Source organism: Coffea eugenioides, chromosome 8 (genome assembly GCF_003713205.1).
Source record: "Coffea eugenioides isolate CCC68of chromosome 8, Ceug_1.0, whole genome shotgun sequence".
NCBI classification, from domain to species: domain Eukaryota; kingdom Viridiplantae; phylum Streptophyta; class Magnoliopsida; order Gentianales; family Rubiaceae; genus Coffea; species Coffea eugenioides.
In genome coordinates, this window is record NC_040042.1 from 36,030,186 (window position 1) to 36,053,811 (window position 23,626).

At 35.2% G+C, this 23,626-nt stretch overlaps 1 protein-coding gene across 6 annotated transcripts; it reads right to left on the reverse strand.

Moving 5' to 3' along the window:
- Positions 1–2,427: 2,427 nt before the first annotated feature.
- LOC113781707 (carbon catabolite repressor protein 4 homolog 6) lies at positions 2,428–16,675 on the reverse strand. Of its 6 annotated transcripts, none has more exons than XM_027327678.1 (18): positions 16,565–16,675; positions 15,991–16,438; positions 14,499–14,665; positions 12,316–12,381; positions 11,200–11,252; positions 9,725–9,806; positions 9,569–9,615; positions 8,843–8,924; positions 8,022–8,114; positions 7,833–7,865; positions 7,635–7,723; positions 7,097–7,539; positions 6,765–7,000; positions 6,564–6,649; positions 5,556–5,640; positions 2,993–3,183; positions 2,724–2,831; positions 2,428–2,622 (listed from the first exon to the last, which is right to left on the reverse strand). In XM_027327678.1, the coding sequence occupies exons 1-16, from the start codon at positions 16,580–16,582 to the stop codon at positions 3,061–3,063; spliced, it is 2,151 nt and encodes a 716-aa protein (XP_027183479.1). In that variant the 5' UTR covers positions 16,583–16,675; the 3' UTR covers positions 2,428–2,622; positions 2,724–2,831; positions 2,993–3,060. The 6 variants fall into 6 exon arrangements, with proteins under 6 accessions (XP_027183479.1, XP_027183481.1, XP_027183480.1 ...); XM_027327680.1 differs by having other exon boundaries at positions 6,765–6,982; positions 8,843–8,939; XM_027327679.1 differs by having other exon boundaries at positions 6,765–6,985; positions 8,843–8,939.
- Positions 16,676–23,626: the final 6,951 nt, after the last annotated feature.

Genomic DNA, 23,626 nt, shown 5'->3' on the forward strand with positions numbered 1-23,626 from the left:
GAAAAAGTGTGCAATTCTCATGTTTCTTTTATGATGTCTTTATCTCGTAAACATATTCATTCAAAAAAACAAAAAGTACTGCACCGAAATTTTTAAAACCACCATCCACCTGGAGCAACTATTAACTCCTAGGACTAATAGCTGGTCCTTCGCATGATATTCAATCGTGTTTTCAAGATGATGCATGGACCTTGAAAATGATGCATGGACCTTTGCCAGCTGCTGCAGAGTTTGTGCAAGACAAAGGGTGGCCGAAAAGGCTGAAAAACTTGACAAACTGTGCGGGCAGCTTTGTTAGCAACTTGTTGCACGGATTTAAATCAAAACTGGTGCACGGATTTAACTGAGTAGCAAATGCATACGTATTGTTTGGTAACAAAGATGTAAAAAGAATTGGTTGAAATAGTTATATGGAGATATACATCATATTTATTTGTCAAAACCTGAACCATCAAATTGATGGCAATAAAATAAAGGGTTCAGTCTGATAATAGCCCGAATTTAATTGATGCATGGATTTAACTAAGCAGCAAATGTATACATATTGTTTAGTGACAAAGATGTAACAAGAATTGGTTGAAATAGTTGTATGGAGATGTGCATCGTATTTATTTATGGAAGCCTAAACCATCAAATTGATGGCAATAAAATAAAAGGTTCAGTCTGAAAATAACACGGATTTAATTGGTGTACGGATTTAACTAAACAGCAAATGTATACGTATTGTTTGGTGACAAAGATGTAACAAGAATTGGTTGAAATAGTTGTATGGAGATGTACATCATATTTATTTTATTGAAGCCTGAACCATCAAATTGATGGCAATAAAATAAAAGGTTCAGTCTGATAATAGCATTTTGCTGTCACTTGTACTCGAAATTACTGTCTTTGTCCGTTCTCAAGAAATTACTGTCTTCGTTTACAATTTAGGAGACTGAAGATGGTGATGTTGATATTGCTTGTTATCAGATTTAGGGATATGAACCACCTATCACCAGAAATAATATCAAGATTTCTTTGCATGTCAAACATTTGTATCCACCAGGGTCTGGATCAAGAAATAAATTTGGAAGTTGGGATATCAAGTTGCAGGCAAATGCTAAGAGTTCGTTTAGACTGTATTTTTTAAGTTTTTGTGGGAATTTTTGTAGAGAAACAACATTGTAGCTTCTTCTTTTTTTTTCTGTTTTTGGAAATATGATATATGTCAGACAAAAAAAAGATTGTGAAATTTGTCAGGCTGCCCCAATGTTCTTGTTTTGTCCAAATTTGTTCAACAATTGGGGCATGGAATTCACGAAAAGCTATGGCCTTGATTGAACTCTTTACGAGGCGCCGAGGCCTGTGGAAAAGATTACCACAATTCCAGATTGCTTTTCCCTTTTCTTCAAAAGGGAAAATTTTAGTTCTTGTCATAGGCCTAAAAGGTAAAAATTAAAGGAGTTCGCCAATAGTTTCAATTAGAGGTGGGAATTTGGATTGAGATCCATTTATCCATCCATATAATCCATAATTAAATGGATTTGGATTATCCATTTATAGTATTGATTTTAAATGATTGACCAAAGTAAAATCATTAAATTAAATGAATTTATATGGATTATCCACAAAAACCATATATATCCATTTATTTAAAAACCATGCTTCTGTCTTGTGCTATTGTGGCATACATTTAAGGAAATGCTTTCATCATGAAAGTTTCATTTGATTTTGAGAAACGAAAGGGACCACCCTTGCTGTTAGGCCCAGTGTTGTACTGGTCTGACTGGCAAGGAGCTTGACTCCCATTAAACAAGGTCTCGGATTCAAATCTTGTGAGTGGAAAGACAGGTGCTGGGAGAGCTTGCGCCTCTTATGAGGTGCAACCTAATTCAACTCCGGATTAGTCAGGACCCAAAGTGGCTACTGTATACAAAGGATCTGGCAAAAAAAAAAAGTAACTAAAATATTTAAATTGATTATAAATAAATAATTGATTTTTTTATTCAATCCATCATTTAGATCCATTTAATAAATGAATCTAAATGAATTGGATAAATTTCATCCACCATCCATTAAATCAAAACCAATTATCAACCATTTATCCATATTGCCACCTCTAGTTTCAATCATGTATGTAGGATTGACTATTCTATTTACTTCCCACTCCCATTTTTCTCGTGGCATTTTATGCCTTGTTCAACCTGTACTATTAGCAAGCTATCTTTAATTAGATAAGATGAAAAAAACAAGACTTAAACAATTGCAACCAAACAGCATGACACAATAATAAACATTCTCAAAATATACCTTTGTTTAGTGAAGGACAATGTAGTGAACATTCACATCATATACACTCGAGCAGTAGAACCATCATATTCTTCCACAGACAAGGTGAATATTTTCAAGAATAAGCGTTAATGTAATAATTAAGTTTACATGCTTTGGTACAGTTGTAATTACAATAATAGTCTATTTATACAGCTGTTGCAACTCAGTTTTCTGTCCGTCAAAGACACAGACAGACGCACAACAGATGAAGACACAAAGCCAGAATCATCTCCGTTAAAAGAACTGAGTGTTCCTTTGACACAAGTTTCCTACTTCACAAATGGTGACAACCTCTCATCGAATTACAATTTCCTTTAAAAAAAAAAAAGTAAAAATAAAGAACAAAAAAACAAGAGAGCCATAAATACAGGAAATTAAGAAAAGAAAGAATTTAGTACAAGAACTGGACTCACTGCCAGACTTCTGGATACTCCTCAAGGCACAGAATATAGGGCTTAAATTAAGAACCTGGTGGACCCAGTTAAGTCTGAAGATTCAAAAGTTGAATGCTGAACATGATCCTGCAATTTTACATCAGCATTCAGGCTGGAAATATCTTCTCTTAAGGCCAATTCCGAAACCAAAGATATATGATCACTTCCCCATTTTCTAGAAAGCACAGCCAATAAATTGACGCCAGCATATAGAAAAAAAAGGAAAAAAAGTGTGTAAGTGGACTCACTGTCAGACTTCTGGATATTCCTTGAGGCACAGAATATAGGGCTTAAAAATAAGAATCCATGGACCTACTTAAGTCTGATTCAAAGTCAAATGCTGAACATGATCCTGCAATTTTACATCAGAATTCACGCTGGAAATATCCTCTCTGAAGGCCAGCTCCGAAACCAAAGCTATATGATCACTTCCCCATTTCTGGAAATCACAGCAAACAAATCAACGGTAGTATGTACAAGATATTAGATTCTTAGTAAGTTCACAAGGATCGGTATATGAGAAGGCTGTTACAAGAGATATGAATGCCAAAACAATAATCTAGCTAAGACAATTAATTGAAGGACTAACATCAAGAATATGAAGTCACCTACCACACTGATGAAAAGCAGAACCTCCTGAACTTAAGGTCTGGCTCAGTTAGGTTTTCTGATATACTAATCAAAGTGAAAATATCACAATACTGACAACTTGGACAGGTTTTTATTAAATGAGTTAAAGACAATCATAACCCTAAACGCACATTATACATACTTTAAAATAACTCTCCAAAAGTAACTATTTTTCATTTGAACCAAAGATTCAACAATTCAATAACGCATCAGTTTTTTGGGCCAATATTTCAGCAATGACTAAGAATTCCAAAAAGTGAACTAAAAAAATTTAGTTGGGGAGAAAGTAACCAACTTTTGATCAAGTACAACTTCAAATGTTAATCGAGTTAGTTGCAGCAGGTACTGAATTTTAGCCCCCACTTTTGGACTGTAAACAGGAGGACAGCTATTCTGCTTACTAAAGTAGGTCAAAAGTCTGCTTGGATTACTGTGCTCATGTTTTTTAATTCTAATATATGCTCAAAGATTTCCCAGTTTCAAAAACATTCTAAGAGTGGTATCCATGGTTTTTCATACTTTTCATACTAAAAGGACATCACATGGTTTTACATATTGGAACAAATGTACACAAGCAAACTAGCTTCATCGGAATATAATTAAAAATAGAGCAGGAAGCTTAATTCTAGAAGAGCAGAGGCAACATTATTTAAGAGAGTCAAAATATACCACAAATACAACACCATTGGTATCTTAAACTAGCATCAAGGAAATATAGTAAGAAATGGGGCAGACAATGTAATTCTAGAAGAGCACAGACAACATTATACAAGGAAATACCTAAAATTCCTACCATTTGCAGTGATTTGTATGAAGTAAAATAGTTATGTTCAGAATTTTCTGATTATCAATTTTACAAGCCCTGCAGACAAACAAAAAATAACCCATGCAAATGCAATACTAAACAAGGATAGAGTTATTAGGCAATAGGTGCAAGTCTAAGTACAGTTACACAGCTTTCTATGTTACACATTAAGAAATGTCAGGGTTGCATATGCTTGACCCTTCATTATATTTTACCTACTAAAAATTTGAGTGATTGAAATACTATGAGATTAAGATTGAGAAATTGTCAAATTGTAGTCTTCCAGAAGTAGGGAAAAAAGCTGTAAAAATGTAGTTTTCTTTGATATAATGTATAGTCATGATTCTGAGGTAGCTAAGGTTGAATGCCTGTTCCGGTGAATTTGAACATACAAGATTAAAAAGACAACATTAACCACTCTAAACAGTAAATACTTTCAACTTTAATCAGTCATTAAGCAACGTTAGTAGCTTATAGTCTCCCACAGAAAATACAGCAAAAGGCATAGATACATGTTAGTAGGGACTTGAAAATAAAAATGTGACACACTAAATCCTCTTAAAGCTATGAACAGTAGTCATTACCAATTATTTATGCAGTTAACCAATTTTGTCAATCAGTCTTTGAGAGCCCATGTATGTGGGTGGTTTTAGTTTCAAAGATAACCTTTAAAGAAAAACAAACAAGCAGAAAAGAGCTACACTTCCAGAACTTTTTATGCAAGAATAAACAAAATGATTTAATAATGAACAACTTTTGTTCAACTAAAAGGGTGACAAAATTTATGAAATTACAGTATGATACTAAATGAAGTCATATTCTTTTAGCAGATGGAAATATGAGACCAAAGGTGACCCAGATCATGAAAAGGATGGAAACTGTTATTCATCTGGACATCTTTAGTTTGATTTTCAGAAGATTTTTGTGTACCCCAGTGTACACTACCACGGAATTAGGAATATCAAGCATTGAAATGACCTCAGCAGAAGTTCCTCTTGTAGGATAAAGAAACTTCAAACTTGGACCTGTTTCACAAATGACCGATGTTGGAAGGCTACAATTGAGGCTGGAGAGCATTCATGTGATTAGAAACTTACTCAAACACTTGGCTTATGACAACCACGAGAAACAACTGTAACAGAAAAATTTTCAGGAAAAAGACTAAGATAATACTTGATCCAGAGCCCACACAGGAGTTATTTAATGACAAGATATTAGTTGCTCTACTTGGATTTGATTTTGAACAAAGATGGTCAATACCATGTCAAGTTGTTTCCATGAGCAAGCTCATAAGCCTATTTCATTAAACTTGGGAAGAAAATGGAAAAAGGCCATATTATATAATTATTCAGATGGACAAGGTTTGAAAGCAATACCTTTGTAGGGAATCCCCGTGTCCACTGCATAGCATGCTTTGGAATAGGGGCAAGAACCCTGGAAGTTTGGAGACCTTCAGAGCGCCTACAGCTACAGAGTCAGGAGCCAAATCAACAATTATTGAACTAAAACACCTAAAACAGTTTTTAAACATCTACCTAGCAAAATGATTCGGACGTGTTTGGTAGAGAGCATAAAGAAGAAAAGCTAAACTTTCCTTCCTAGCCTCCTATTCCTTTCCAATGAGGAAGCAAGAACCAGAACAACGAAATGGCCCATAATGTAACATTTCACAAACCTAACGTACAAGAAGAAAAGGATAAAATAGTAAAATCCAGAAAACTTATTTCCTGTATATTACTCCTCAAGGAAAAGAGTTCTTTCAGATTTCTTCCTCTCTCGCTACCAAATGATCTCATACAGTCAAGCATATCCAGTTTAAGATGTTGTAAACAAACCAACTGAAGTCATATCCTTATAATCTAAATGCTGTAAGTTGATAATCTCTAATGATGACTTTTCAAGGACCAAAAAAAGATAAAAAATAAAAAATTCAAGGTCTACTTAAGCTTAATGTGTGCACATTGCTTTGTTTCACAGTATGGTATCTATATTTTCTTCTTTGTTGATCACAATGTCAACCTTTTTTCTTCTGTCAAAATTTACTTAGTTTAGCAAAATAAAAAAGAGATCTTAATAAAGTTCAGATTAGGTTAAGCATGGAGATTTTTCTAAAGTAATAATTTATTTTTGCTCAGGATAACCAACACAAACTTGTCCCATCAGATTGTGAGTGGTAAAATAGCACCAAAATTAGATTTCCTACACACTAGGATCTCAAGAAAGAAATGAACTTCTGCAAAAAATCCTGAAAAGGAAGAACATGCATCCTCAACTTATTTACTTCTTCGGGGGACATAACTACTCGAGTCTGACAAAGGTCCCAAAAAGAGAGCTGTTCATCCAAATAGATGTTGTCATTGACATGAGGGAAACTACACTCTCACCATATATAATCAACTGTGCCCAAGAAACGCCTATGGTAGCTGGTTACTGCAGGTTCTCCAGTTGAATCTCTTGTACCTGAAGAATCCTGCAAGTTAAAGTACCAAAACTTTACAGTTCTTCACATTAAATAGATACTATCAAGAAGCAATGCTTACAGCAAGTAGACTTATCAAGTATGAGCTTAAATATCTTAGATCCACCTCAACTTCTCCATATACGCTTCGTAGCTTCAAAGGGTGTTCCATTACTAAGCAATCTGAACTTCCTGTCGCAGTTTCTAGTTCCACCGGAGTCCAAGCTGATGGATCATATTGTGACTGTTCCACATCAATAATCTCGGAATCCACAGCTCGCGTGTCAATCAGACTCTCATTTCCAAGTGGATTAGTCTCTTGGATATCGGAGCTTGTAGTTGTACCTTCTTCAAATGAACCATCTGCTTCAGGTTTTACACTTTGAGAGTGACAAAAGTGATCTGTGAAAGGATCAAAATTTAATATATTTCAGACAAAAAAGCTACAATTGTGTTCACCTTCCTTTGTGTCTTCAAGAAACTCATCTATAAGTAAGTTGTCCATTTCATCACCCAACAAATTGATATCTTGGATTACGTCCTTAACAGGACTAACAGAAGATTTCATGTCATCCTGAATCACAACTGGACTTTCCTCCAAGTCATAAGAATCACAGATGGTAGATTTAATTTCATTGTCGCTTCCATGAAAAATTTCAATATCATTTTCTCTTAATTTTGTATCAGTTCTTTCATCTACGTATATGCTGTTAATGCAAGACTCCACAGGCTCTTCCACCACAGAAGAGAGAGGCTTAGACAAGCAGTCCGCAAAATGCTCATTTCCTGAACATTCATCAGGATAATTTTTCTTCTCTTCAGCTAATGGAGAATCACAGCTCTCTGCTTTCATCTGACTGGCTGTTGGCAATACTTGAGAAAAGTTACCAGTGGAAAGGGCCCTATAATAATAAAAGCAGTGTCAATTTTGGAAGCGTGTAATGTAGCCTCCATGTGCTTGACACATAAAAAGTTAAAAAAGTAAGAGCATAGATACCCAGAATTAGGATTAGATGGCCTTGATGGATAAAATTCTGCCGATGTTTGTCCTGAAACTTGATCACGAGGAAGTTCTGACAGGTCTAACTGCAATAATACAAGGAAACTATGACCAACGTTTGCAAACTGAGTAGAAAAGTGAAATTGCAGGAAGTGGGAGGGTGTGGAGCTGAAGGTCATCAATGCTACCATTCACCTTTTGTTCTGCAACAAAGTTGTACAATGGACTCTGATGCAAAAGCAAGAAAGAATATCAGAAAAATCAACATGAGGCCAAAAGAAAGGCAACACTATGGGCTAAGACATAATGGAAGCATATAAAGCAAGAAATCAAGACAACAGACCAAAAAAAAAAAAAGTTACTTAACAAAATGAATTATAGCACCTTTGGAGTACTATTAAAATCCCCACAAATAATGACAGAAGCATCATCCCAAAGCTTTGAAACAGCATGAGCCCGAGCTAGAAGCACCCTTATCTGCTTACAGAACAAGAAGTTGCAGCAACACTTAGTAAAGATAACTTGCAGTAAACAAATAAGCAGACATTAATTTTGTCAAAAAGCCCAAAGGAATTTGTATATTGATCACCATTTTCCCCATAGCCTGTGATTCAATTCAAGTCAAGTTTGCGACATTTGGTACGATCATAAGCAGCATCTTTAAAGAAGCTATACTTGTGATTATTAGATAATTTCTGAAACAAGGTTGTTCCAATCTCGTAGAAACTAATATTCTAGAATTGAAAATCTTGACCTAGCTAGAACATGAAAAAGTAGAAACCCCTAGCAGTCAAAGCAGATGGGAATAGAGCCAAAAAGTTCCAGTGGGGCTGAAGCAAAAGAATTGTTCAGACCTATCCATAACCACCCATATAAATTAAGATTCCTGCTCCAACTGTTGTACTGAGTTCCTTATTCCACACCGTCTATGTACATCATTGAATCAACTTCCAAAAGCACCTTTTTATATGATGTATAAACTATACAGTAGCTAGCAGAATGGCTCCAGAGAAGAACAGAATCAGGAAAATGTTCTTTCTTCTTGCTAGGATGTTGCTTAGTCAATTACACGTGTCCAAAAACATTATAGCGTGAAGAAACTTCCAAAAGCGAAAAGTACGAAATTAGCTGCTGCTGATTCTTGGATGAAATCATAGAAATCACAAGAGACTATCAACACAAAAAGGATGAAGAAAAAATGTTACCTGACCAAGCTTGATTTCTCCCCTTCTAGGATTGAAAAGCACATGAATGTTACAAACCACAACCTTCTTTGCCTGTTTTGAGCTGCAATAACAGGATCTGAGTCCAAGCGAATGAAGCAGAAAAAATCCCAGTTACCCAACAAAAGGAAAACCCAGAAAGGTGGTCCAATTATATATCAGAAAAATTGGAAATTTATGCTTATCAACAAGCTCCCCCCAACTTCCTCTTTATCTTCTTTCCCCATATGCTCTTGTTCTGCTTTGAGCAGATGAGTTTATTAATTATTGAATGAATTTTTTAAAATATAATAATAGCAATATGAAGATTACCCATGATACTTAAAACTGTTGCAGCTATATGTGACTGAAACAATCATGAAAAGCTTCAACTTGATTGCCAAAAATGTGTAATTTTTGCGAATTGGTTCTAAAGGGAAAAAAAAGACAAGATGTTTAACAGAGAATAATTGAAAGAGCAGAAACAACTGAAGTCCAATGCCCGAGGTGAGGTGTAAGCATATGAACTGTTTTATTCTTTTCATAACGCCACTATCAAAAAAATAAGGATCTAAAACTCAGCAACCCCTTTGAATTTCGTCTAAACAAGAACATATACATTATGAAAGCTTTAATACTCTTTTCCATATCAGGATCACAGAACATTCAAACTCAGAACTTTTACTATTATACAACTTATCACCAATTTTAGAAAAATGAAAAAACTACCTTTTCGAGGGAGCTGGTGCAGTGGTACTGTTGCACTGAGATAAAGACTGTTCAACAGAGACAACAAATTAGATGGACAAACTTGACATTTCATGGTAAAATTACATATCCAAACCACTTCAAGTTTCCCATTTGGCATCTGCAAAACTCATGTACCTCAAATACACATATCTGTGCAACATTATCTCGAAGGCCAAGTGCACTGAATTCGATGGACTCCTCATGCACCAACTTGAATCTAACAGACAATAATAAAGCCAATTCTAAGGGGGAAAAAATTGTTTTAACACAGCAATATCATATTCGTGAGGAAGCATAGCGTCTAATTAAATATACAACAAGGAAGGAGATGCCAGTTCTTGTACCTTGAACAGAAACACAACTCAATTACAAGCCAAAAACTCTTAAGAGGAGAAACAAATAAATCACTAAGAGAAAGAGTGGGTACAAACAAAATGACATGGAAATATTAAAACACAGAGACTTACATGAACAACTGCAGAAAATGTTAACCATGAAAAAATGACTTCCATTTTATTTAATCTTTTGGGGACAGTATTTGGAAACAACATAACAACAATTCGGGATTGAAGATTTCTATGAACACTGTTGCTTCCATGGCATTACCCGCATCACTGAATTACAAATATAGCAGGAGTTCCACAGTAAAATGAGTCAAATTGTCCTAGTCTTGGCTAGTCGACTCTACAGCCAATATACAACCCATTTACTAAGGATAGCCAAGAACTTGGAAAAAGCTTTTAATAGACAACTATTTAGTGCATCACCCTCGTAAAAAAACTAAATACAGCATGTCTATAACCACTCTAGAAGAAACCAGAAGAGTTTACTACAAAGCAGGAAAAAAAGGTGAACAAATAGGGCAGCAAGTCAAATTCTTTATTGCATCTGCGTACTAATGGATCTCTTAATTCACCCAAATATCCATGGAGTGAGATTAGTGCACTGCTCAAATAGCAAATCCACAACCACACAAACACAGAAGCAAAGAGTTCTCAAACACAAGCCCATAGTGGCATGCATAACAAGGACCTCACACCAGAAAGTAAAACCAACAAGATTCATCCTATTGCTTCTTGTGATAAAAATGACCTAAACTACTGCTTATCATAAAATCTATAACATGAAAATTCATAAAGAAATGAAGCTGAACAGATTGTTTTAATGAACAATGAAAACCAAAAAAGTGTAAATAGCACACAGATTTATGTGAACTAGAAAAAAAAAAAAAACATTCCCGAGTCCTTTGGATCTGACGATAAAGCACTGGAAAGCACATTACTCAAATTTGCTATTTGTACACCACTAAATTCTAAAACAGCACAACATAACTTATACCTAGATAAATGCCACTTGGCAAATATCAATCACTTCATCTAATCATAATTAAATGTTAAGACATGATGTAAAGTACAAATAACATGGGTCAATAAACTTTACAAGTTACTTAAGAGAATGTTTTGTGCAGAAGAAGAAATTCTTAAATAACGAATGGAGAAATGGTAGTGGTACTGATTCCAACAAAAGGTATGTAAGAAGCAATGCCCATGATGTAATGAGTCACTGAATGACTTCACCACAGGGGACATTTGAGACTGGGCTTACACTACCTTGAGTTACGCCAGAATATTGCGCAGCCATCAACTCGATCACCGGTTCGCATCTAAAAAGTAATAGACAAAAAATTACCATCTATTTGATGTTTTTTATCCACTTTGAAGGGGACCATGTTAATAAATCAAAATTAAGTCAAGACAAGTAAGTGAAAATTCTACTATGATTTCATTCCTATATCCCACTTACTTATGAAACTCTCTGGACATCAGACAACCAATTTAGGAACCAAGAGGCAATGCAATTGAAAACTAAGTTAAACTAAACCTATTGGTAACCCCCCCCCCCCCCCCAAAAAAAAAAAAAAAGAAAGAACAGTTTATTTCTTGTTAAGCTCAAAAAGATGGCATCATTTTGCAACTTTCTGCAACAAAAAATTCTTTCAGCCATTGGGTGTCAGTCATGTTGGTTAGTCTTAATTTATTTTGTTAAGTAGCATTGATAGCATTTAATTGGTAGACATCATTGGTATGGACTGAAACTTGTATTTGAAAGGCCAAATGCAGGGGATGGTAACCAAATCTAGCATAGAAATGATGAATCAATAAGCAAAGAAGAAAAGACTAGAAATTTTCCTATATAACCATTATGCATCAAACTTCCAAAAATACAAACTGCCCAACAGTGCTGATAGAGTATAACATAGCAAAACAGTAGTGTTTAAAGACCCAACCAAAGCATCACCAATTTTTGTGCAACTCCAGTCACTCACACACACACTCACTAACTTACTCACTCTCACATGGCTTAATGAGCAAAAGAGAACCAAATAAATGTATAGTTTACTGCAGACCCCCCTATGGAGCCCATGGAACAAACTCCCAAGGCATCTTGGAAGGAAGCCAACCCCAATCATCGTATTACAGAGAGAAAATGCAGGAACCCAATAGAAATTTACCATTCAAAAATCCCTCGAGAAATCTATGTGATACCAATTCTTATTGCAAAGGTGAGAACAGTACAACTATAGCTCCTTGTACATTTTGGAGCATCAATCATATCATTGCATAACACAATGCACATTCACATCATGCAAAATAGGTAAAACAGGAAAGTTTGAAAGACAATAACCATGTAATAGCACACAAACAACTAAGCACTTTTCTAAACACCTTCCAAACACCATTATATCCTCGAAGCTCCAGTTCTTCTTTCAAGTCTTGGAATCTGTCAACCTCCTGAGGTTATAAATGAAAAATAAGATTAATACAGAAAGCAGGATCACTTTTCAAGACAGAGAGTGAGATGTAAACATCATTAGAAAAGGAGCACACAAGGAAAGAACTGAATAGAAGTATTTTCATCAAATAATTATTCAGAAGGACAATACAGTAACAGCACTACATATAACATTAAACCATGCATTAATACATGACAATAGGAATAAAGGGGCTTGTTCATTGTTATCAACAGAGTTTACAATTCTTGTTACAAGTCAAAGGACAAAAGTTGAAAGGTCTTTTTAAGCAATGAGTAATACAATCAGAATGTCTGATTCATAACACATATCACTCCTGTACTAACTCTTATGCTTCAGCCTAAACCAGAACGGTATGGGCACAGCAATGAAAAGAAAATATTAAGATAAATCAAACCAAGCATATGAAGGCAACCATTGAGGATTCTGAAAAATACATTAAAGAACCATCTGCCAACGTTTGTCAACACACAGATGACCATTATTTAAAAGACTAGATGTACTTGAGCAGAAGCAAAATTTCAAAAACAAGATTGAGCTGATAATTTGCACAGTTAAAGTCAAACTTTGACTCCCCAGACTGCAAACACAGAATACGCCATTTATGACCAAATGAAAATATGCTAAATAGCAGCTTGCTGTGTATGAAAAAGAAAATCAAAATAGGTCCCCCTTCCCAAACCCAAAAAGAAAAAAAAAAAAAACTATAGCAGTCATTGGGAGCAAATCCCCAAACATGTAATGGAAAAAATGCCATACTCACATAGAACCCAAAGATCTCCAACCAAAGTTCCCCTCAAATGCTAAAATCCAAATTATCCTTCACCAAGTTGTCTCATTCATAAGATACCTACATTCTTTGCATCCTCATCAAAATACATATGCATCTCAGATAACATTCTTTTCTACTCTACCTACTATAGTTTTGGTAATTTAAGGTGGAGGGAGCAGTTCATGAGAAACCTGGCAAAATTATATCTCTTCATTTTTCCATTATAATGTTCCATTCGCCAGTCTCTTCACAAAGGACCGTGATAGTAAATATAGTGAATCAATGACATTTAAGTTACAATTCCATTCACTTGTTTTATAAGGTCTCACTATATAAGGATGACTACCATGTAAATCGGTTTCTCCTTTATGCACTTTTATAAAACCTCAGCTCTTGATCCTTAGTTTGAGTTTGAAACCTCTTAACCCAGAAAATGTTACACATACTAAAGAAAATCCACACAATCAAATATTTAGAGAATGAAAGCTTAAAACTCACGTTCCATGGAAAGCATTCATGATTCAGGGTCTTAATCAGCAAACTCAACTAAGCTACATCAGTAGATTTAGGGGAATTCAGGAGGTTTGAAGCTCTGAAAAAGAAATGCTCATGCTGAGCTGATTTTCTCAGACTATACACTGAATTTTTTCCGAGAGCTCTGAATGTATAAAGGAATTGAGATAATTCTTGCTGGAAATAGCACAGAGAAAGATCTCAATAATTAAGAAGACAGCAAGCAGAGGAAAAACTACATTTCTGAAAATCTCTTCGTTTCAAAATCTGTTCCCAAAGAGTGCCGATACATAACTATTTTTTCACGGGCATAATAAACTTGGAAAATAGGACTACCTGGTACCCAAGTGAAATTAAACTAGGAGAGAGTGGCTGCTTTTACAGCTTGACTACAGCCGACCTAGGCAACATAAAAGTCACAAAATGCCAGGATACTGCACTCAACTTAGTGAAACTACTAGACAAAATAACGAATGCATGACTACTCAAACCAGGAAGATAAATCCGAAACATAACATCTAGATGAGCGTCAAGTGGGAATCTTGCTAAATGGCCACATATATGTTACAATTCAACTCTCCAATCCCTTTGAGTTATCAACCAATTCTTTACATAGCGTCATTTGCATCAGTTCAACGCTTTCCTTACCCAAAGCATCATATAACAAAGAATCCAAGAAGAGAGTTCACATAATGCAGATGGTGTCAGTTCTGACAAAATCTTCCTTGAATTTTAATAGCATCTAGACATAAATTCATCTTCATTAGAGGAATAAGGTAAAACTTAAGTGACCATAAATGCTGCAGATTAACCTGAAAACACAATATATCAGCTGACCATAACCGAAGCTCAAAAAGAATACTTCTCTTACGCCACTTCCAATCCAACATATGGCGAGGTACGTGAAAGTAAAGCTTATGCTGATGATCTGTAGCCAGGTAATCAGCAAGTATGTTGTACGATAGAACTGTAAACCGCTCTGCAAAAGTTAATATGGACCAATGGAAACTCAAAATACTGAGTTTAAGATACAACCATACATCGGAAATTAACTCACAGACAAAACTAAAACCTTTCAACTTATGCTTTAATATGAAGATTCAGCAGCCAAAAGGACTGAAATGCCATTGATTAAGAAATTCTCAAATTTGTAATAGCCAAACGAAGTATAAAGCAAAAAATACAAACTTAGAACAAGAAGAAATTTGGCCCTTAATAACTTGATCTTTTTCAGCATTAATATTTTTAAGTAGCATTAAGTATTACTGTCTTATCAAGTATACTCCAAGAGAAATCCTACTCAAACCAAATAACCATCCTGCCTCATAAAAAACCCGGCTGTCCTCAGTCCTCATAACCATGCTGTAAATCACACTGGATAAGCCACACCATAAAAGTATTTCTTAAAAGCATTCTCAAACTCCCTTTTTTTTACAGAAATTTGAAGAAAAAAATTCATAAAAACAAATTAAATTTGCCTGTTTCCTAAAGAAATAATGCTGGTTCCACTTCACAGACTTACTGAAAAGAGATAGGAGAATTGTAACCTTATATCTTTTGCTGGCAAGTACTTTTAGCTGCTGATGAGTTGTGCGGTGAGAAATTTCTAATTTATGACATTAATAGTATTCATCATACCAGACAATCTTGCAATCCTTTAAAATTCTCACTCCCCCTTATGCCTAAAAAAATTTAAGACGGATATCTTTGAACTTTCTAATAGTAACAATAAGATAGTTTCAACTAGATTTAAATAGATTGGATGAGTTTGAAACCCCAGAGGGTGCAATACGCATCATGCTCATCATAGGGTAACCATGGATTGCTAATCGCATCAGTTGCTTCCTGAATAATTGATTGAATGATACAACTATATCTCATAAATCCCTCTCAAGCATATCAAATTGCATGTAGCAAAGATGTATGTATGAATTTTTGGGACATTTCATTATTTCAGCACCTTAAATCTTATATACGCTGCTCATGTTTGAGTTCTTTCTTCTAATTGATAAAAACTGCAGAACACATCATCATTGATTCAGCACAAAACTTTAGACAGGCCATTAAGCAGTTTGTAGTTCAAAAGGCTATATAAGACGAAGGTATAAAGTTGAATTAGTGAATTCCACTTAGCTAAATACAAATTGCCATGAACCCAGAGCAAAAATTCATTTTATATCTTAATAACTCCACGTAATTTTTATCCAATCCACAGGAATTGTTTGTGATAGTAATTCCATTCAAGTAGTAATATTCATCAAATTCATAATAAATACAAAGATTACAAAGAAACAAGCAATATACCCCATTCAGGAGGAGGCCCGGGTTTCGCATGCTCCCAATTCCTATATTCCAAGTCCTTCGGAGGCCTTGGCCTAGGCTGCCACGGTCTAAACTGTTGGTTAAAATTATAATGTGGCTGTGGTGGTCTATAAGCTTGCTGATTTTGATCAACAGGTGGCTGCTGTTGTGGCGCCGGCGAAGGTCTATGGAACTGACCGACAGACTGCTGCTGCTGTTGTTGAGGCCGAGGATTGTAATAATTAGGCCGAGGACTAAACCTAGTAGATGATTGAAAGTTAGAGTTAGAGTTTCCTCTGCTATATGGTGGTCGAAACCCTCGGTTGGAGTCTTGAACTTGCCGGAAGTGAGAGTCGCCAGTGACAAATTGCTCAGCAGTGTCCCTGCCGTCGACTGAGGGACGGTCGGAGTAACTTCTCCGACCACGGCCCCGACCCCGGCCTCCTCTAAACTGTGCATATTCAAACAAAATTTAAAATTTTACAGAACAAATTAACATATGTACAGATGAAAACAAGATAGCTAGTATTTAGTGATAGAAGAGGTAATACTGTTATGCTAGAGTAAGGGGGCTCACCGAGGTGCGAGACAACATCACAGTGCAGGTGGTGCTGGTGGCAGCGACGGCGGCGGTGGTGGAGGCGGCAGCGGCAGTAGCAGAAGAGAGCAAATGGAGGGAATAGCAAGAGCGTTTCATGAGCGACGAGCTATAAAAATTTGTTCTTTTCATTTTATAGTTTTCTCTTGGGAACAAAATTTTTGATTGCCATGTACCCATTTGAAATTGGATACCGGTTACCAAAATTGGGCACCCATGTTTTTTTCATTTCATTTAATTTATTTATTTTGAAAAAACAAAAAAAGCCCTCGTGAATGGTGTTTTTTCTATTTTTTAAAAGTTTTTGTTGTCAATTTGAATGATGTGTTTATCTTTTTTTATTTTTTTTAGTTTGAGCAAGATTCAAGTTTCATAAACGGGCCCTCCGGGGCTTAGTCTGGTGATTGAGGTTGCTGAAAATGGAGCCTTAGGTTCCTGATTCGAATCTTGCTGCTAGCAAGTTGTGGAGGGTGGGGAATAGTCTGTTGGGTCCACTCCCTGCGGGACACCCTTAAAAAAAAAAAAAAAAAAGTTTCATAAACGGAGAATGTAGAGTTTGAGGAATTAGACCAATGATCTCACTCTTGATTGGACTAATATTCTCGGGGAAAACTATTGTGTTCATTTTGCTTTTCAATAACAAAATTTTTTAAGAAAAGAAAACCATTTGGAAAATTTTGCCTATTGCTTTTTTTTCCTTTTAAGGGAAAATTTGTGAAATAGGAATAGGAAGATTCATTAATAAATAGGGTGTAAGTTTTAAAAAAACTTTTGAATGAGATATGTGATACTTTTCATAAATTACGAACAATACACAAAATATGATTTTACTCTTTTGTGGACACTCTAGCACTTGTTCAAGCACAAACACTCGTATGTGTAGATTTATGCATATGTATATGCATCTATATCAATTCAAATATGTACTTTCAGATATCTACGTAGTTCAGCAAAGTGCACATTATATTAGTTGGTGCAGCTTTGTATTTGCATATTCGAATGTGTGTTCACCAATGATGGCAGCAAAGGGGAGAAAGAGGGAACTGCCCCTCATGTTTACCTTAAGTATACACCAGAACATTGCACAGCCATCAATTGGATCGTCAGATCTCATCTATAAAGTAATAAACCAAAGTTAGATACCTACCTCTAGTTTGGAAGTTTAGGATAGAAAAGAAAAGAAAAGATACCTTAAGTTATGAAAGAAAAGAAAAGATGAAAAAAGAAAAGAAGAGATTTTAATGTTGTTTGAGAGTTTAAAAGAAGAAACGAAAAGATTTTGGATATATATGTCATTAAAAAACACAATTGGCATTTTGAAAAAAAATTTTAGGTACTCTTCCGCTTTTTATCCAAATTAGCCCAAAATAAGCAGAAAACTTTTCTCTACTGTGGCCTCAAAATAGATCTAACCAAATCAGCTCATTTCCCTTCTTTTCCTTGCAAACGAGGAAAATTGATTTCCTTTATCGCTTTCTTTTCTTTTCTGGCCAAATCTCTCCACCCAAATGCACTTTTATTCGGTGTTTTTCAACCATTTGGAGCAGACCCATGTTAATAACGCAAAATATCAAGTTAAAGTTTTTTTTCTTTTTTCTACAACGACAACATTTATCTTATTTTTACACCAACCTACATTATAAGGGAGGGGAAGAGTAAGAAGTCTTGTCTGAGAGTTGGGGGTAAACCATCAGACCAAACAAGTGCACCATTATACTTTCTAAGATTTTTTAGAAACAAAGGAAGCACTGTACTTCCTTATGATGCAATTGGGTTTGAAAACCAATCTGGTCATTGGCCAAGGCCCAATAATCATTAAAGCCGGGCAAGTAAATGGAAATTCTCTACTATGTCTTTATTCCCATATCCAGGACTTTTGATGGAAATCTGGACTCACCAATCAAGGCAATTGAATCAGTTAAACTCCTACTGCTATCACAAAAAAAATATAATATAAAAATAAAAAATTTTATTTCTTGTTAAGCTAAAAGATGACACATCATTTTGCAACTTAGTGCAACAAAAAGTTGTTTCAGGCATTGGGTTTCAGCCATGTTGGTTAAGCTTAAATTTGTTTTGTTAAGTGGCATCTCATTGGTTTATTGGTTTATATTGAAATTCATATTTAGAAGCCCTAATGCAGGGCTGCTCATGATTAATCTGATTTGTTGGAGTTTCACAATATAATCTTTGTTATTTTTTAATCTGTTAAATCTTGTGATTTTTCATATTAGTTGTATTTGTGATATATTCAATATATTTACTGCCATTTGTTCAACAGTAACACCACTATATGTCAGGAATGCATGGCTGCTCATACAAGCAAAGCATCAAGTGGGAATCCTGCCAAATGGGCACAAGAATTCAACTTCCCAATCCCCTTGAGTTATTTAACCAATTCTTTTCATAGTGTCATTTACATCAGTTCAACTCTTTGAACCGCCTTCCTTAATCCATCATATGGAGAGGTCGGTGAAAGTAGAGCTTTTGTTGATGATCTGTAGCCAGGCAATCAGCATGTTGCACAATAGAACTGTAAACTGCTCTGCAAAGATTGATATGGAACAATAGAAACTCAACATACTGAGTTAAAGATGCAATCTTACCTCTAAAATTAACTCAGTTGCAAAATAAAACCTTTCAACTTATGCTTTAATATGAAATACCATATATTAAGAAACCCTCAATTTGTAATAGCCAGACGAAGTATAAAGTGAAACAAAAGACCTTAGAACAAGAAGAAATTTGGCCCTTTACTTGATGGCTTGATCCGTTAAGTATTACTGTCTTATCAAGTTTACTCCCAAGAGATATCCAACTCAAACCAAATCACAGTAAATAACCAAGCTGTCCTCACTACTCAGAATCATGCAGTAAATCACAGAGGATAAGCCACACCATAAAAGTAGTTTTTAAAAGCATTCTCAAAATCCTATTGTTTACAGAAATTTCAAGAAAAAAGTTCACAAAATAATTAAGGAAGTTGCCTATTTCCTAAAGAAATAATGTTGGCTTCACTTCACTGACTTACTGAAAAGGAATAGGAAAATTGAAACTTATAACTTTCTTGGCGAGTCAATTTAGCTGCTGATTAGTTGTGATGGGGGGTGAGAAATTTCTTAATTTATGACATTAATACTATTCATTGTACAAGACAAGCTTGCAATCCTTTAAAATTCTCACTACTCCTTCAACGCAGAAAAAAATTTAAGACAGATATATTTGAACTTTCTAAGTTTCAAAAAAGATCAATATACATAGGGCCAGTTTGAAATCCCAAAGGGTGCAATATGCGTCATGCTCATCTTAAGTTAAACCTAAATTACTAATTGCATCAGTTGCTCACCAAGATAACTGATTGAATAAAACAAATATATCCCATAAAGCGCTATCAAATTGCATGGCAAATATGTTGTATGAATTTTCGGGACATTTCACTATTGCAGCACCTTGAATCTTATATACGCTGTTCGAGTTCTTTCAGCTAATTGATAGAAACTGCAAAAGACATAATCATTGATTCAGAGGAAAAGTTTAGACTGCCCATTAAGCAATCAGTAGTTCAAAAGGCAAGATAAGACAAAGATGTAGAGTTGAATTAGTGAATTCCACTTTAGCTAAAAATGGATGGCCTTGAATTCAGAGCCAAAGAATTCATTCAAAATAATTTTCAATAATTCCAAGTAATTTTCATCAAATCCACGAGAATTGCCAGTGATAGTAATTCCATTCACCATTCAAGCAGTAATCTTCATCATATTCCAAAGAAATACAGAGATTTCAAACAAACAAGCATTATACCCCATTTAGGAGGACCTCCGCGTTTCGCATACCGCCAATTCTTGAGAGCCTATGATTGGTTTTCTCAACTCAAATAAGTGCAATCTGCTAAACTTTTCTTCCTTGTGATGTAAATGGCCATTAGCAGAGTTGGGCAGCATGGATTGCTTTGGTATTCAATGGACATTGAGAGAACAATAGATTATTGCCCCAAGTACCCTAGCTTCTATCCATATGCGCGTCAACTAGGATAGGGATCAGTTTTAGTGATTGCTGAGTTTATATGTTTTTTTTAGACTAATCTCTCTTGTACCCAATAAAATACACTTGTGCCTGCATCTATAATTGATGATTGCTAGAAAATGCAACAATGAATCATACAAGCCATCAGCACGTGCAAGTGCAGATAAGGTCCGGGTCTTGAGTAATAAACTAGGTAAGCCATTTGCTTTTTAAAGGCTTTGTACCTGGCTTGAGAACAAAAGCCTTCAACGCAGACACAGCATGAAATCTAAGTCCATTATCCTAGTACATGGATTGGTAAATGAGAAATTACAAGCCATCACACATGTCAAGTACTCTTTAATCATGCCATAAGCGAAAAACTATGACAGACACTAAAGAACAGGTCATTCGCACTCAAGACTTTAAAGTCTTCATCTTTTTGCAAATTCGCGGATAAGAAACCTGCCCCTTTCTTAGGTTATTCATCCGCTGATTCCTCTTCTTACTATTATTAGCCTCTCGTTTAGAATTCTTGATGCAGTTATGCTCTAACAAAGCTCTATCCAATTCAAGTCCATCCAGCGATGCTAAGGTAATGCAATAAGGAAGCACAGTAGGGTGATATTTAAAATGATATCCCAGCTTCACAGCATCAGAGTGCTGCAATATCCCTCTAGAGCTGAAGTTGTACGACGTAACATATCCTCCAGTCCTTGTAATTAAAACCTCATTGTGAAATGCCAAGGGTTTCAATTCAAAATTAAAATGCCCTCTAGGAGGAGATTTTGAATAGGATGGCAATAAATATGGATCATCTACTACACACCAAAGCTTCTCAATGAAACCAGCTAGAGGCAACTGGTGCTTCAACATCCAACTAGGCTCACAATAACTTTTTAACTTCCAGACCTGAACTTCACACCTATAAGCACATATATAATGGAAATCTCCCCTAGATTCCCCTAAGCAGATACCTACGTGACATTCATACTATCATAAGGTGTAACACCAGGTAACTTGATAATACTTCACAGCTCCTGCTCAACACGAAAAACTACAATGTGGTGGTCATATGTCAACCAGTAAAACCTTCCCTTGACAAAATCATTGGTTTTCCATAAATATTAGAGCCACAATTACAAACTTCCTTGGAGATTTTCCAGCTCCGCGTCTTTGATGAGTGAATAGCAATGGCATATGCATTTGGGATTTCTTTTGAGTGTATAATGCTTACCAACTTGAAATTTAATGAGTTTCGTGAATTGAATGGAGAGATAAACATTAAAGTCATAGCAAGGGAACCAACTTTTCCAAATTATTTAGTGCTTACAGTAGTCCACTAAGTGCAGTAATTGTACTTAATGTTGTTAGAAATATTTACTGTTGTTAGTTAATCATGTTTGTTTGTTTTGTTCTACCTAATTAGTGGAGTTAGTGAAGTTAGTGGAGTAGTTAGTAAAATTAGTGGAATTAGTGGAGTAGCTAGTGGAATCATTAGTAGAGTTGTTTTGAACTCTATAAATAGAACAATTTTATGTTATGAGTTGAGTATCAGTTTTACAAAGAAATAAAGTCTAGTTCTTTACTTTTCTTATTTTTCTCAGTAATTGTATCAGTGGCATCAGAGCTAAATTTGTGAGTAAAAATAAAAGTGAGTTGTGAGATTTGTATTGGTAAATCACGATGGCCACTGACAACTTTGTGTATCCAGCAGTTACTCGCTTTGATGGTCACTATGATCATTGGAGCATGCTAATGGAGAATTTCTTAAGATTCAAGAAGTATTGACAGGTTGTCGAATCTGGAGTAACAAAGCCAAAAGCCAGAGTAGTATTGTCAGAGATGCAGAAAACAGAGTTGGAAGCATTGAAACTATTGATCGAACTATCTTGGAGACAATTCTTAGCAAAGATACTTCCAAATAGATTTGGGATTCCATGAAAAAGAAATATCAAGAAAATGCGATGTCAAAATGGGTGCAGTTTCAATCTCTTCAGACTGAATTTAAGAGTTTACGCATAAAGTCAAGCAAGTCGATCACATATTATTTAGCAAGAACGATGGCAATCGCTAATAAGATGAGGATCTATGGAGAGAATTTGGAGGACGTTACTATTGTCGAGAAGATTCTTCAATCGATAACAGCAAAATTTAATTTTGTTGTATGCTCTATAGAGGAATCAAAAGATATTGATGCACTTTCAATTGATAAGTTGCAGAGTTTTTTGTTGGTTCATGAACAAAAAATTAACCAATAAGAGAAAGAGGAGCAAACATTGAAGGTTTCAACAGAAAGTCACTTAACATAGAGAGGAGGCAGAGACAGAGGTAGAGGTAGAGGAAATAATTAATGATTGTGATAACCAACAACAACAATACCAGCATCAAGAAAATCAATTTCAATGAAGAAGAAGAGGACGAGGAAGCCATCAATCAACAATTCAAAGGTCAAAGTCAGTAGACAAGTCTAATGTTGAATGCTACAAATGTCATAGGTATGATCATTATCAATCAGAATATCGAACTAATTTGAATAGACAAAATGGAGAAAGGACTAACTTTGTAGAAAAAGAAGAAGAAATATCTCTTTTGATGGTGTATCACATAAGTGAAGAAACTCAACAAGACGTATGGTATTTAGATACCGATTGTAGCAATCACATGTGTGGAGATAAAATGACATTCTGTGAATTGAATGAGTCATTTCATAATACTGTCAAGTTTGGTGATAACTCTACAATTTTCGTTATGAAAAAAAAGAAGGGTAACTACCAAACTAAAGAAAATTTTACTCACATTATCGCTGATATTCTTTTTGTTTCAGACTTAAAGACAAACTTGTTTAGTGTGAGTTAATTGTTAGAAAAAGAATACGAGATTTCTATCAAAGATGGAGTATGTCGGGTTCGAGATGCAAAGTTGGGCTTAATTGTTCAAGTTAAAATGATGACAAATCATATGCTTTTACTCTATTTGCAAAATTTAACTCATTCATGTTTTTCAGCAAAATCGAAAGATGTGGCATGATCATGACAT

Coding starts and splice junctions, on each gene's coding strand:
- LOC113781707 (XM_027327677.1), bottom strand. Junction 14,666..15,990: donor CGGGCCTCCTCCTGAATGGG/GTATATTGCTTG, acceptor TAACTTTTGCAG/AGCGGTTTACAGTTCTATCG. Junction 7,001..7,096: donor TCTTGAAGACACAAAGGAAG/GTGAACACAATT, acceptor AACCTGAAGCAG/ATGGTTCATTTGAAGAAGGT.